This window comes from Phaeodactylum tricornutum, chromosome 5, assembly GCF_000150955.2.
Source record: "Phaeodactylum tricornutum CCAP 1055/1 chromosome 5, whole genome shotgun sequence".
Classification (NCBI taxonomy): Eukaryota; Bacillariophyta; class Bacillariophyceae; order Surirellales; family Neidiaceae; genus Phaeodactylum; species Phaeodactylum tricornutum.
The window spans coordinates 739,444-753,088 of record NC_011673.1 but is presented as its reverse complement, the minus strand read 5'-3'; the positions used below and the strand labels follow the sequence as shown (position 1 = coordinate 753,088).

The 13,645-nt window shown below is 56.7% G+C and overlaps 4 protein-coding genes across 4 annotated transcripts; 2 read left to right on the top strand and 2 right to left on the bottom strand.

The window, feature by feature from the left end:
- Positions 1-1,895: 1,895 nt before the first annotated feature.
- PHATRDRAFT_1800 (predicted protein) lies at positions 1,896-4,169 on the bottom strand (the record flags this gene model as incomplete). The annotated part of the gene is made up of 3 exons (XM_002178803.1): positions 1,896-2,263; positions 2,954-3,241; positions 3,974-4,169. Coding segments are annotated over 3 exons (852 nt in total), but the record flags the coding sequence as incomplete, so codon positions are not given.
- A 1,461-nt stretch (positions 4,170-5,630) lies between these two features.
- Positions 5,631-7,333, bottom strand: PHATRDRAFT_11472 (predicted protein; the record flags this gene model as incomplete). The annotated part of the gene is made up of 5 exons (XM_002178802.1): positions 5,631-5,833; positions 5,855-6,025; positions 6,557-6,700; positions 6,751-7,125; positions 7,195-7,333. Coding segments are annotated over 5 exons (1,032 nt in total), but the record flags the coding sequence as incomplete, so codon positions are not given.
- Positions 7,334-7,891: 558 nt separating this feature from the next.
- PHATRDRAFT_51761 (predicted protein) lies at positions 7,892-8,299 on the top strand (the record flags this gene model as incomplete). The annotated part of the gene is made up of 1 exon (XM_002179022.1): positions 7,892-8,299. A coding segment is annotated over one exon (408 nt), but the record flags the coding sequence as incomplete, so codon positions are not given.
- Positions 8,300-11,148: 2,849 nt separating this feature from the next.
- On the top strand, positions 11,149-12,851 carry PHATRDRAFT_44952 (predicted protein; the record flags this gene model as incomplete). The annotated part of the gene is made up of 1 exon (XM_002179021.1): positions 11,149-12,851. The coding sequence occupies one exon, from the start codon at positions 11,149-11,151 to the stop codon at positions 12,703-12,705; it is 1,557 nt and encodes a 518-aa protein (XP_002179057.1). The 3' UTR covers positions 12,706-12,851.
- Positions 12,852-13,645: the final 794 nt, after the last annotated feature.

Here is a 13,645-nt window from a genome sequence, read left to right as displayed (position 1 = left end):
TCCGGGGGACCTACCGATTTTCCGAGTGCTTCTCCCAGCGGCGGCCCCACGGACTTTCCTAGTGCATCTCCAAGTGTTGGCCCTTCAAGAGGACCGAGTTCGAAACCCAGTTCTGCTCCAACGAATCAGCCTAGTAATTCGTCCACCTCCGGGCCGACGGGGTCTCCCACCGGTGCTCCTACGAAAAGTCCTACAGGTGGTCCGACGGGTCAACCAAGTACAGGTCCGTCGGCAAGACCCTCCACCGGACAAACCGCGGAACCTTCTTCTAGACCCATCATTTCAGTGTCGTCTGGGCCGAGCATGAGTGCTTCTTCCGGGCCAACGAGCCCTCCTACAATTACACCAAGCGTAGAATCCAGCCAGGGACCGAGTGCGTCACCGAGCGCTGGGCCGAGTCTTCTGCCGAGCTCAGAAGGGAGCAGCGAGCCAAGCATCGCATCGAGATCGCCCAGCTCGCGTCCGAGCCCATTGGCGGTCTCCAAGCTAACAGATAGTCCGTTTTCTTCGCCCAGCTCCGTGCCCAGCAGCTCGGTGAGTTTTGCGCCCACTGCCTCGCCAAGTGGTGGTCCAACTTCCGGACCTAGCAGTAAGCCTAGTTCACAGCCGAGCGGGTCCCCCAGTGGTGGTCCCAGCGGATCTCCGAGCTCTACCCCGAGTGGGTTGCCTAGCTCTGGTCCTACTTCCGGCCCCAGTACGGGACCTTCGTTGTCGCCGAGCTCTGGTCCCAGCGTACTTCCAAGTGCCACTCCCAGTGGCGTACCTTCATCACAACCGAGTGCTGCTCCAAGCGCGGGTCCGAGTGTTGGACCGAGTTCTGGTCCGTCCGCTTCCCCAAGCGTCGGGCCCAGTGACTCCCCCAGTACCGGACCGTCTGTTCCGCCCAGCGCAGCTCCGAGTGGCGCTCCTAGTACCGGTCCTTCGGTGGGTCCCAGCTCGCAGCCGAGCGAATCCCCTAGTAGCTCCCCTACCTCCCCTCCTTCCGCGTTGCCTTCTGCTGTTCCGACGACGAAACCCAGCGCAGTCCCCAGCAGCTCTCCAAGTGGTGAACCCAGCTCGGGTCCCAGCACGGGTCCCAGTACGGGTCCAAGCGCTTTGCCCAGTGGCTCGCCCAGTAACTCTCCCAGTGGGTCTCCTAGCTCCGTGCCCAGTTCTGGTCCAAGTGGCCAGCCTAGCTTGACTCCGAGCGCGCTTCCCAGCTCTGGACCGAGTGGGTCTCCCAGTGCGGGTCCTAGTTCCGGTCCGAGCTCCGGTCCGAGCTCGTTGCCGAGCGGTGTCCCTAGTTCTTCTCCCACATCGGGCCCTAGCTCGTCCCCATCTGTCAGTCCGTCAGTGCTACCGTCGGGCACTCCGAGCCTGGAACCATCATCGTCTCCCAGTCTTTCTCCGACTGCTGAGGGAGAAAGAGCACCCAGCGAAGCTCCGAGCTCAGTCCCAAGTACAAGTATTCAACCAAGTGCAGTTCCTAGTACAATGCCAAGTGGGGGGCCTTCTGGGCTCCCTAGTTCGTTTCCCTCGTCCATTCCTACTTCTAGTCCCAGCATTTTGCCAAGTAGTGAACCCAGTACGATGCCGAGCTTTGGGCCCAGTTCCGTGCCGAGCACACAGCCTAGCGCCCTTCCGAGCACACAACCGAGCGCCCTTCCGAGCTCTCAACCGAGCGCCGTTCCGAGCTCACAGCCGAGTGCCTTTCCGAGTAGCGCGCCCAGCTCTTCGCCCAGCTCTGGACCTAGTGCCGCGCCCAGCTCCTCCCCCAGCAGTCAGCCGAGTTCCGTGCCCAGCTCCGAGCCGAGTGCCGCTCCCAGTGCCGGTCCCAGCTCTGCCCCTAGTTCGGCTCCCAGCAGCAAGCCTAGCTCAGCGCCCAGTTCCACCCCCAGTTCGGCTCCTAGTAGCAGCCCCAGTTCTGCCCCCAGCTCTTCGCCCAGCTCGGGACCTAGTTCTGCCCCCAGCGCGGCACCCAGCTCGGCGCCTAGTGCGGGTCCCAGCTCTGCACCGAGCTCTGCGCCTAGCTCGGGTCCCAGCGCAGCTCCTAGCGGTTCTCCCAGTAGCGCACCAAGTTCCTCCCCGAGCGCCGCTCCCAGTAGCGCTCCTAGCTCCCAGCCGAGCTCTGGACCAAGTGCTTCCCCTAGTTCCGCGCCGAGCGCCGTTCCCAGCAGCCAGCCCAGCGTGTCTCCGAGTTCCGCTCCCAGTTCGGTACCCAGCTCTGGACCGAGCTCTGCCCCTAGTTCGATGCCTAGCTCCCAGCCGAGTACGGTGCCAAGCTCTCAGCCCAGCTCCGAGCCGAGCGCGACTCCCAGCTCCCAGCCGAGTGCTGTGCCCAGTTCGCAGCCGAGTTCCGGTCCTAGTTCGTCGCCCAGTGCGGAGCCTAGCGTGAGTCCCAGTGCCATGCCCAGTTCGTCGCCCAGCGCGGAGCCCAGCGGTGGCCCGTCGGGGATGCCGAGTATTGTGCCCACGACGACGCCCAGTGCCAGTCCGAGTTCCCGGCCCAGCTCTTCGCCCAGCTCCCCGCCTAGCGCCGAGCCGAGTGCTGTTCCGAGCTCCGTGCCTAGCACTGCGCCTAGTGCGCTCCCTAGTGCTGGGCCTAGTTCAATGCCGAGCTCTGGGCCCAGTTCCGTGCCGAGCACACAGCCTAGCGCCCTTCCGAGCACACAGCCGAGCGCCCTTCCGAGCTCTCAACCGAGCGCCGTTCCGAGCTCACAGCCGAGTGCCTTTCCGAGTAGCGCGCCCAGCTCTTCGCCCAGCTCTGGACCTAGTGCCGCGCCCAGCTCCTCCCCCAGCAGTCAGCCGAGTTCCGTGCCCAGCTCCGAGCCGAGTGCCGCTCCCAGTGCCGGTCCCAGCTCTGCCCCTAGTTCGGCTCCCAGCAGCAAGCCTAGCTCAGCGCCCAGTTCCACCCCCAGTTCGGCTCCTAGTAGCAGCCCCAGTTCTGCCCCCAGCTCTTCGCCCAGCTCGGGACCTAGTTCTGCCCCCAGCGCGGCACCCAGCTCGGCGCCTAGTGCGGGTCCCAGCTCTGCACCGAGCTCTGCGCCTAGCTCGGGTCCCAGCGCAGCTCCTAGCGGTTCTCCCAGTAGCGCACCAAGTTCCTCCCCGAGCGCCGCTCCCAGTAGCGCTCCTAGCTCCCAGCCGAGCTCTGGACCAAGTGCTTCCCCTAGTTCCGCGCCGAGCGCCGTTCCCAGCAGCCAGCCCAGCGTGTCTCCGAGTTCCGCTCCCAGTTCGGTACCCAGCTCTGGACCGAGCTCTGCCCCTAGTTCGATGCCTAGCTCCCAGCCGAGTACGGTGCCAAGCTCTCAGCCCAGCTCCGAGCCGAGCGCGACTCCCAGCTCCCAGCCGAGTGCTGTGCCCAGTTCGCAGCCGAGTTCCGGTCCTAGTTCGTCGCCCAGTGCGGAGCCTAGCGTGAGTCCCAGTGCCATGCCCAGTTCGTCGCCCAGCGCGGAGCCCAGCGGTGGCCCGTCGGGGATGCCGAGTATTGTGCCCACGACGACGCCCAGTGCCAGTCCGAGTTCCCGGCCCAGCTCTTCGCCCAGCTCCCCGCCTAGCGCCGATCCGAGTGCTGTTCCGAGCTCCGTGCCTAGCACTGCGCCTAGTGCGCTCCCTAGTGCTGGGCCTAGTTCAATGCCGAGCTCTGGGCCCAGTTCCGTGCCGAGCACACAGCCTAGCGCCCTTCCGAGCACACAGCCGAGCGCCCTTCCGAGCTCTCAACCGAGCGCCGTTCCGAGCTCACAGCCGAGTGCCTTTCCGAGTAGCGCGCCCAGCTCTTCGCCCAGCTCTGGACCTAGTGCCGCGCCCAGCTCCTCCCCCAGCAGTCAGCCGAGTTCCGTGCCCAGCTCCGAGCCGAGTGCCGCTCCCAGTGCCGGTCCCAGCTCTGCCCCTAGTTCGGCTCCCAGCAGCAAGCCTAGCTCAGCGCCCAGTTCCACCCCCAGTTCGGCTCCTAGTAGCAGCCCCAGTTCTGCCCCCAGCTCTTCGCCCAGCTCGGGACCTAGTTCTGCCCCCAGCGCGGCACCCAGCTCGGCGCCTAGTGCGGGTCCCAGCTCTGCACCGAGCTCTGCGCCTAGCTCGGGTCCCAGCGCAGCTCCTAGCGGTTCTCCCAGTAGCGCACCAAGTTCCTCCCCGAGCGCCGCTCCCAGTAGCGCTCCTAGCTCCCAGCCGAGCTCTGGACCAAGTGCTTCCCCTAGTTCCGCGCCGAGCGCCGTTCCCAGCAGCCAGCCCAGCGTGTCTCCGAGTTCCGCTCCCAGTTCGGTACCCAGCTCTGGACCGAGCTCTGCCCCTAGTTCGATGCCTAGCTCCCAGCCGAGTGCGGTGCCAAGCTCTCAGCCCAGCTCCGAGCCGAGCGCCACGCCGAGTTTGACTCCTACTGCGGAAGGAGAAAGAGCACCCAGTGAAGCTCCGAGTTCGGTCCCTAGTGAAAGCGCCGCTCCTACTGAAATTTGCGCTCAAGCCTTTCTTAATAGTCACGAAGGATTATCTGATTTCTTTGAAATGCCTGTCACGATTACTGCCTTCGACGGAGAAACCGTAACTTTTGATGTGAACCAATACTGGAAGCAGACTGAATCTGTCGGTTGGATCTCCACGGAATATCCAACAGGCGAAGATTCACTGCGTTGCATAAAAGAAGAGTCCGTGCCAGCTGGATCCGTTTACGACACTTCTTTGATGGCAAGATGTACCGATGGAATCGCCACCATCCGCATTTTCGTGAAGGACGACAGTTTTTCCACTGAAGACAACCCTGACGTGCCCTTCTATTGCTCTGCATCCCTTGAAGAGGGGAAGATGCTAGCATACAATTTTACACTGCCTTGCGATTGCCCCTTCCCGCCGCAACCTCCCAAAGGTTCTCCCAGTCCAGCTCCGACATATAATTGCGACTTCTCTGATGTAAACTTTGATACGACGGACGATGGCACACCTACAGAGAGCGGAAGCTATGTTTCTCGACAATGGAGAAGGGAGGGTTTTACAGTCAGAGCGGCGGGTGGTTTCACACCGGCCAATTATGCCCGCCTTATCGATACAACAACAGCATCGGGGTCGCCTCAACTTCAGGGAATTCCCGGTGCAGGTACAATCATGGTTGTCCAAGAGAAGAATCCGGCTTCCGGAAACTTTGAAGTACCGGAGGCAAGTTCCTCCGGTACTCTAACCTTCACTTTCGAACCCGTCATGACAGAAGTTGTCGAATTTGGGCTTGTCAACATCGTTGACCAAGCTATAGTTATGGTTACCACCGAGGGAGGTAGCATAGTTACCACCATCGTTGCACCACGCGATGGAGCGGGCAAAGTCACAAATGTCGTTGTTGATGTACCGTTTGTGTCGAAAGTCGAAATTGTGATGGAAAGCTCTGAACCATGGGGAGTTTCAAACATCGGCTTATGCAAGACCTTCGAAAGCACTCCTTCCCCATTTGGTCTCACCAAATCTTGGCCGACTGACATGCCAAGTACTATGCCTAGCAAGAGCCCTGCTCCAAGTTCGTCGCCGAGTGACAGCAGCGCACCCAGCAGAGCTCCATCCTCTACTCCCAGCGCATCGCCAAGTGTTGAACCAAGTGGTTCGCCGTCATCTACGCCAAGCTCCACACCAAGTGTTCCGCCAAGCTCAGCGCCCAGTTTCGTACCTAGCAGCAGGCCTTCTACAACTCCCTCATTGAGTCCCTCAAGCGAACCTTCTGCCGAGCCTTCGACAGAACCATCCTCTGTACCATCGACTGAGCCTTCTGTGCAGCCTTCCGCAGCACCCTCATTGGAACCATCTTCGGTCCCGTCGAATATTCCATCTTCGAAACCATCCGCTGTACCTTCGAGTGAGCCATCTTCCAGTCCATCTGCTGCGCCTTCGAGTCAGCCCTCGTCACAGCCCTCGGCGGTTCCCTCGTCAGTTCCTAGCAGTGTTCCGAGTGACGCACCCTCCGCTGAGCCGAGCTCCGGCCCTTCTTCCGAGCCAAGTTCTGGGCCCTCTGCTGCACCGAGCTCCGTTCCGTCCTCAGAGCCAAGCTCGGCGCCGTCGTCGGAGCCCAGTGCGACACCTTCGGCTCAGCCGTCTTCCGCTCCCAGTAGTCAGCCCAGCAACGAACCCTCAGCAGTACCATCAGCACAGCCGTCGGCCGAGCCAAGTTCCGTACCTTCGTCCCAGCCAAGTGCTGCACCCTCATCTGTACCGAGTGCTTCGCCGTCGTCGATGCCTTCCTCGGAGCCATCAATGTCTCCGTCCTCAGAGCCCAGTGTGGCACCGTCTGCGTCTCCTAGTGAGTCTCCTAGCGCAGAGCCCAGTGGCGGTCCCAGTGGAATGCCGAGTATCGTTCCTACGACGACCCCGAGTGCCCAGCCTTCGTCCACACCGACGAGCGCTCCGTCAGCAGAACCCAGTGCAGAGCCGTCTGCTGTTCCGTCGTCGATGCCGTCAGCCGAGCCGTCTGCGCAACCGTCTTCTGAACCGTCGTCCGAGCCTTCTGCTCAGCCTTCGGCGGAGCCCTCCTCCGAGCCGTCCGCGGTCCCATCTGTGCCAGCCATCTTCTGAACCGTCCGCTGTGCCATCTGCGTCCAGCCGTCTTCTGAACCGTCGGCGACTCCGTCATCGGTTCCTAGCAGTGTACCGAGCGCAGAGCCGTCATCGGAGCCTAGCTCCAGTCCTTCTTCGGAGCCGAGTTCGGAACCCTCTTCTGAGCCAAGCTCGGCGCCGTCGTCGGAGCCCAGTGCGACACCTTCGGCTCAGCCGTCTGCTACTCCCTCACATAGTCCGCCCAGCACGAACCCTCAGCAGTACCCTCAGCACAGCCGTCGGCCGAGCCAAGTTCCGTACCTTCGTCCCAGCCAAGTGCTGCACCCTCATCTGTACCGAGTGCTTCGCCGTCGTCGATGCCTTCATCGGAGCCATCAATGTCTCCGTCCTCAGAGCCCAGTGTGGCACCGTCTGCGTCTCCTAGTGAGTCTCCTAGCGCAGAGCCCAGTGGCGGTCCCAGTGGAATGCCGAGTATCGTTCCTACGACGACACCGAGTGCCCAGCCTTCGTCCACACCGACGAGCGCTCCGTCAGCAGAACCCAGTGCAGAGCCGTCTGCTGTTCCGTCGTCGATGCCGTCAGCCGAGCCGTCTGCGCAACCGTCTTCTGAACCGTCGTCCGAGCCTTCTGCTCAGCCTTCGGCGGAGCCCTCCTCCGAGCCGTCCGCGGTCCCATCGAGCCAGCCATCTTCTGAACCGTCCGCTGTGCCATCGAGCCAGCCGTCTTCTGAACCGTCGGCGACTCCGTCATCGGTTCCTAGCAGTGTACCGAGCGCAGAGCCGTCATCGGAGCCTAGCTCCAGTCCTTCTTCGGAGCCGAGTTCGGGCCCTCTTCTGAGCCAAGCTCGGCGCCGTCGTCGGAGCCCAGTGCGACACCTTCGGCTCAGCCGTCTGCTACTCCCTCACATAGTCCGTCTGCCACCCCGAGTACAGCTCCTAGCCTCTCTCCAACAGCCGAAGGAGAGAGAGCTCCAAGTGAAGCGCCCAGCTCTGTACCAAGTGAAAGCTCAGCACCGAGCTACATTTGTGTTGACGAAATAATGGACCCGTCGCTCGTAGGGGCGACAGGAAACAGCTCCGCAGTAAGTAGTAAATCACCGATCAAGATTCTCTATGGGGATGGAAGAACTGTAACCTTTGAGATCCACGAATATTGGAAAGACGGCGATAACGACCGTATCGCTTCACAGTACCAAGATGGCGATTCGTCCAACACGCTAGATTGTATTGATGTAAAGGATGATAATTGGGACGATGTCCAGGAATACACGGCAGATTGCGTCGACGGTTTCGCGACCGTTACTTTATGGGTCCAAGAACCCGCTACCATTCAGGTCTCTGGTGACGATCCGGAGCTTTGCGTTCCTGATGTCGAGCAGTACTGGAAAAATACAATGCTGAACTTTTCGCTGCCTTGCAGTTCCTTGTGCATCCCCAAGGATACGCTCACCAAGACTCCAACGGAAAGCCCAACCATGCGGCAAACCAGGAAGCCTTCTGCAAGCCCAACTAGAATCCCTACTGTCGGTCCTACTGAAGGGCCGACAGGTCGCCCGACGGAGGGGCCCACCTTCCGTCCCACAGAGGAACCCACTAGCATTCCAACATCGTCCCCGACAACAAAGCCAACAAAAGGTCCCACATCCAAGCCGACTTCTTCACCAACTGCTCGCCCTACGGCGAAACCAACGGAAGGTCCGACTGCCCGGCCCACGGAGGGACCGACTGCAGGTCCCACAAGTCGCCCTACGTCCAAGCCCACCGATAGCCCCACAGAGAATCCAACGTCCCGCCCAACGGAGACGATATGCGTGGACGTATTTATGGATCCAGTTTTGTTGAACGAGTCAGATGGATCTGGCGGAGGCAACCCTCCGATCAAGATTCTCTACGGAGATGGAAGTACTGTGACATTTGAGGTGCACGAATACTGGACCGACAGTAATGACGGGACCAGTTGGATCGCGTCACACTATGACAAGAACGATGGCACCAATATCGTGGACTGCGTCGACGCCGAAGCCGAGACGTGGGACGATGTCCACGAATACACGGCCGAGTGCATGAACGGATTTGCCACAATCACTCTTTGGATCCAAGAAGCTGTTTCACAAGAGGTTACAGACGCCATCCCTGATTTCTGTCCACCAGGTGTTGAACAAGAGTGGATACACACTATGTACAACTACTCGTTGCCGTGTTCTGCCATTTGCGTACCCGTCGATAGTGAGATCGAAAACACCGTAGGAAGCGGCAACTGCGTCCAGGAAGCGGATCTTCAAGAAGACCAGACCATAGGTATCAACATGTACCATCGCAACCCAATTGATATCATATCTCAGCATGGCGACACGGTTCGATTCTCAGTGGCTCAGTACTGGGAGCAACATGGTAGTCTCACTTGGCTGATGGTTGATTACATGGATTCGGCGGGCGACGAACAGTGTAGCAAGACGGACAATCTTCAGTCGGGGGCCAGTACTTCAACATACACAGCCAAGTGCATCAACAAGGTTGCCACCGTTGCGGTATATGGTCACGATGACAAGTTCTCACACGGCATCGACGTGCCAGAGTTGAAATCGCATGCTGTCTGCCCGAGCTCTAGCGTGGCGGGCAAGAAGCAGAAGTTTGTGTTTGAGGTTCCCTGTGATCCCACCGATCAAGCATTCTGTGTGGACAATATGAATACGGCCCGTCGTGAGAAGGCTGTTCCCGGAGTCGAACCAATTGTGCTGGATACCGAAGACGGCAGCTTTTACTGTTTGTCCGATGATTTCCCTTGCGAGGGCGGCAACGGCATGGTCCACGTCTGTCATTACTCGACAAGAAAGGGTTACCAGACTTTCTGTATACCCGAACCCGACTCCGAAATCCTACGATTTTACAACCACGATTACTGCGGACCCTGCGTCGGGGGCTACGGTGGTGTTCAGCTGGAATAAGCGATGTTGTCTACTCCAAATGCACAAGTAGCCAAACAGATAGCCATGATGTAAATTACTTTCTGGCTATAAAACAGGGTAGGTATACCTGAGATTGTGAATCGTATCTCTGGCTCACAAAGTACAACAAAGGTATTGATATGTTTCCTGTTTGTTGATCAGGAACAGATGTCGTCGATATACTAGAAAAAATTGTCGAGCGCCTGTATTCTGTACAGTACCCTAAGACTGCCAGATCATAAATTTGTCTTGCTCTGCCCACCGTGCCGTTCGTTCTTTGGTCCCCGATGCCACAATCTAATGAGCCCGTTCTTCTAGTTTCTGGTACCTAGGTAGTTGGGTCTTCTGCTCAGGGAGGTGGTGTTTAGAAAAATCAATGAGAAAAACCGCTTTTTCGGTCAAATTTGGAAAATTTCTAAGTACTTTAGATTGAGAGCGAAACGGCTCTTAAGTAAAAGTAGTAATTAACATAGAAAAAACTGTCACCAGGACTAGAGACGTTTTGACAGCGTACGCACAGTAAGTGTTGATATACCACCCGTCTTTTGCATCTGCGAATGTCTTTTCTTGTAGTAGCTGCAACCGACAGTGCACACGGGTACCATACGTAGGCTAACGGGACGGACGACCTTACAGTTAGTGAAGATGGGAAACGGTACGAGACGTGAATTAAAGTACGGCACCGTCCGCTTTTGGAAATGATATTATTTATGGAAGAAGAATGTCATTCTATGAACGGAGAATGTCAACCTCTCGACAAATCAGAGCATCCGAACGTGCATAGGAACACGTATAGTCGAACGCGCATAGAATATCTGTATCGTTTCGCGCTCACGGTCGATTCGAAAGCCCAATGTCAAAAGTTCATGTGGGGTTCATATCCCAAAATCTACTGAACTGTCGAGAAAGCGTCCGCGCCTGCCGTAAAAGACTTACAGTTAGGCGGAGCCTTGCGTTGAGAAAGGGGAGAGCTCCTCAAGGGAGTGAGTTGGTCTTAATTAGACGATAGAATGTATCAGGACCAACTATCCTAGAGAAACAGACCTTTTGGTTTCTGTAGATCCTAAAATTGTAAGGTTAGTTGAATACGCTAGTTTGATGACGGCCGGTCATTGTGTGGGGACGATGACCGTAAGGAGATATTGGCGGTGGAAGTCAACCACCGAACAGTGGTTCCCTGACATGGACAAGTCTATAACTTTTATGGTTTACGCCTTTGATCACGGCAGACCAGTGGTCTCTTAGGCACGATTGTAGCCAGTTATTGTCGCATTTTCCTAGTAGCGGGATCAAAGGTAGCGTTTTCGTTGTGCTCGAGCGTTTGAAGAGATTGCCAGCTCTGATAGAGCCTGGGGAGGTAGAGGAGAAATACTTGGCTCTTCGTGTCGTTGTCGAGTCGCCGATGCCTCCAAAGGCCTGCTGCTGGCCGGAATAGTGATTTTGCGGCTTCAAATGGGCCGGATTAAATTTCCTCATTATTCGTCTCTATCTCCATCCAACTATCCGAAAGACATCCACCTGGTACTCAGACTTAAAACAAAAAGCCATTTCACCCCGTATTTGATGTCTTTCGAAACCCAGTTTCTGCGGTCATTTTGATGTTACGATGTCGTCGCCGCGTCGAGCCTCTATCGTCAGGCGGCCGTGACAAAAAAGGGTGACGGCCGAAGCCTTCTGCACTAGATCGAGAAGTACTGCAGATCACCATGAGAACCGTTGACCGTTCTTCGCCTGCTACAGCAGAGCATTCCGGCGCTGTTGAGGTACCGCTCTTTCTGTCTCTAGAAACCTGCCGAGCTGCCGAACTCGCAGCCTGGTTGCAAACTCGCCGATTTCGGAACCAGGACACCGACGAGGTCAGCCAGTGCCAGACGAAAGATTCCTTAACAGCCACACAGGAATTCCTAGCTCAAGCGCTCGACTCACTCCGTGGAACGGATGTTGATACCGGCAGCGATCCGGTCGGCTACTCGGTATCTCCGGAGGGGTCTCTGGAACGCAGCGTTGGTAGATCGCACCACAAACAGCAGGTATCTCTTTTAAAGGACGACAACATCACCGTTTCGTTTACGACACCACGCGCCAAGTTTGTCGTGACCGTTTGCGAAAACGGTTTGCTTGCTCGCCACGACAAGCAAGGTACTCTACACATTCCCTCCGGTGCCGTTACCCACATAGTTTTCTTTCCAAAACCCGAAGACTGTGCACGCTCGAGTACGTCCAAGTCACAAACTACCACCAAGAATACGTTTGACATGTGTCTACTTTTGCTGGAACCAAACGCCGTCCAGTTCCACAAGAAGAATCCCAGCAAAAATAACAACAAGACAATGAACCAGGTCTGTTTTCAACTTCCCGAAACGCTCCCTGTATACCGGAAAAACACTAGCAACACCGAGAACCCCCTACAAGCGCCAAGGCCCCTAGATCCAACATCACAGTGGAGTAATGTTCTGTGTACAGCCCTGGGCGTAGATTCTTCTCGAAGCGTGGCCCGCGTGTGGCATCCCTCGTCGCCACCACCACCATACTGTTCCACCCCACGCAACCCCTTCATCTTTGCCTCGCACCAAGACGCCACCACCAGCAGCACAGTCGACGGAATGCCCTTTGTCAAATGCTATCACGGCGTCCACGACGGAGTTTTGTACCCATTGCGGGAAGGATTGCTCTTTTTCAAACCACCATGTTTTGTGCCGCGCCAGAAGCTGGCGTCGATTGCCTGTGGTCGTGGCGGAGACACTTCGTCCCGTTACGTCGACTTGACGTTGACCACAACGCAAGACAATGAAACCTTCGAATTTACCAACATTCATCGGGATGAACTTGCTACCATAAATTCGTACATTCACGAAACTCTCATTCCAGCCATGCAACGCGATGTTCTAAAGGACTCCGACATCGAAGACGCATCCTTTAAAGGCACTGTCTTGACACGTACAGAGCTTAAACAGGACAACGAAGAGTACACTGTACTTGAAAGAAGTTACTGCCGTCCCAAACGCAAAGCCAGCGTGGAGGCACGGGCCATAAACCGCAAGGTGCAAAAAAGTCAACTCGAAAATGACGATGAGGACGACGACGACGATGATGACGAATTTGTGAATCGAGACCAAACTATGGTTCAGGATGACGACGAAGAGTTCTCCTCGGACGAGCGTGAAGGAAAGTCCTCCGACGACGAAGAAACCAGCAATGACGAGGAAGCCGTGGTGGAGACAGAAGATCACGAAGACGAGACGGAAAGCGATGAGGATTGCTGATGCTGTTGTGAATTGATTTTCTCAAATACTTGCGCTGCTCAGCCGCTTTAGTGGCACTGGGTATGGTCAACGTCGACCCATTAGTCTATCTCTCTAACGACGGATAGACTTTATATTACAAATATAAATCAACCCTTCATGATACTATGAAATTGTCTTATCACGAGCTGGAACATTTCCTGAAAGTTGCACATTCGCGAGTCTCCGCTCTTTTTCGGGGGATTCGTTAGCGATGGCCTGGTAAGGTCTCGACTTTGGTGGCGCGGAACCTGCTTCGTCACAGTCTGACCACGCTGTCGGTATTGTTTCTGGAGGTGCTTGTTTGGTTTGCCGGTATCCCGTGGCTCGAGCTCGAATAGATGATGCAGCTTTTCCCAGTCGATTTGTCGTTTGTTGTGGATTGGATTCAACCATAGCGTCTTCATCTATACACTCTGTAGATACCGTGGCGGTTGGGGATGACGGTGGGATCTGAACACTGCCGAAGTAGCCGATCCGTGTCAAGATTACTGGTCCATTTGTTTGATGTTTTGCATCTTTAGGACCCATTGTAGCGTCATTGCACCTGTTAGCGTCACCATTCAAAAAATACGATTGATTGTTTATTCTTGTTGATTCTTGTTCACCATGTCGAAGTGATACGTCGTCAATTTTGTACACGCCATAGGCAATTTGTTCAAAAACCAGATCGTTCGGAGCCTTTGCGTGGTCACCGGAGCCCAAGACCACTTCAATGGCACTTTCCTGTTCCCTACGATCGGTCTCGTCGACTTCGTACGAATTTAAAAGCACGACGCAGAGATTCTCGTCAATCGGAGCTTTAGTCCAGCCGGCCTTCCAGCAGATCATACAAAAGACGGCCAACATCAAGGCCTCCACCAGCCCGTAGTAGAGTGGCACGCCAATGGCATTTCCTAGATCGGGGGTTCCGGAAAACATT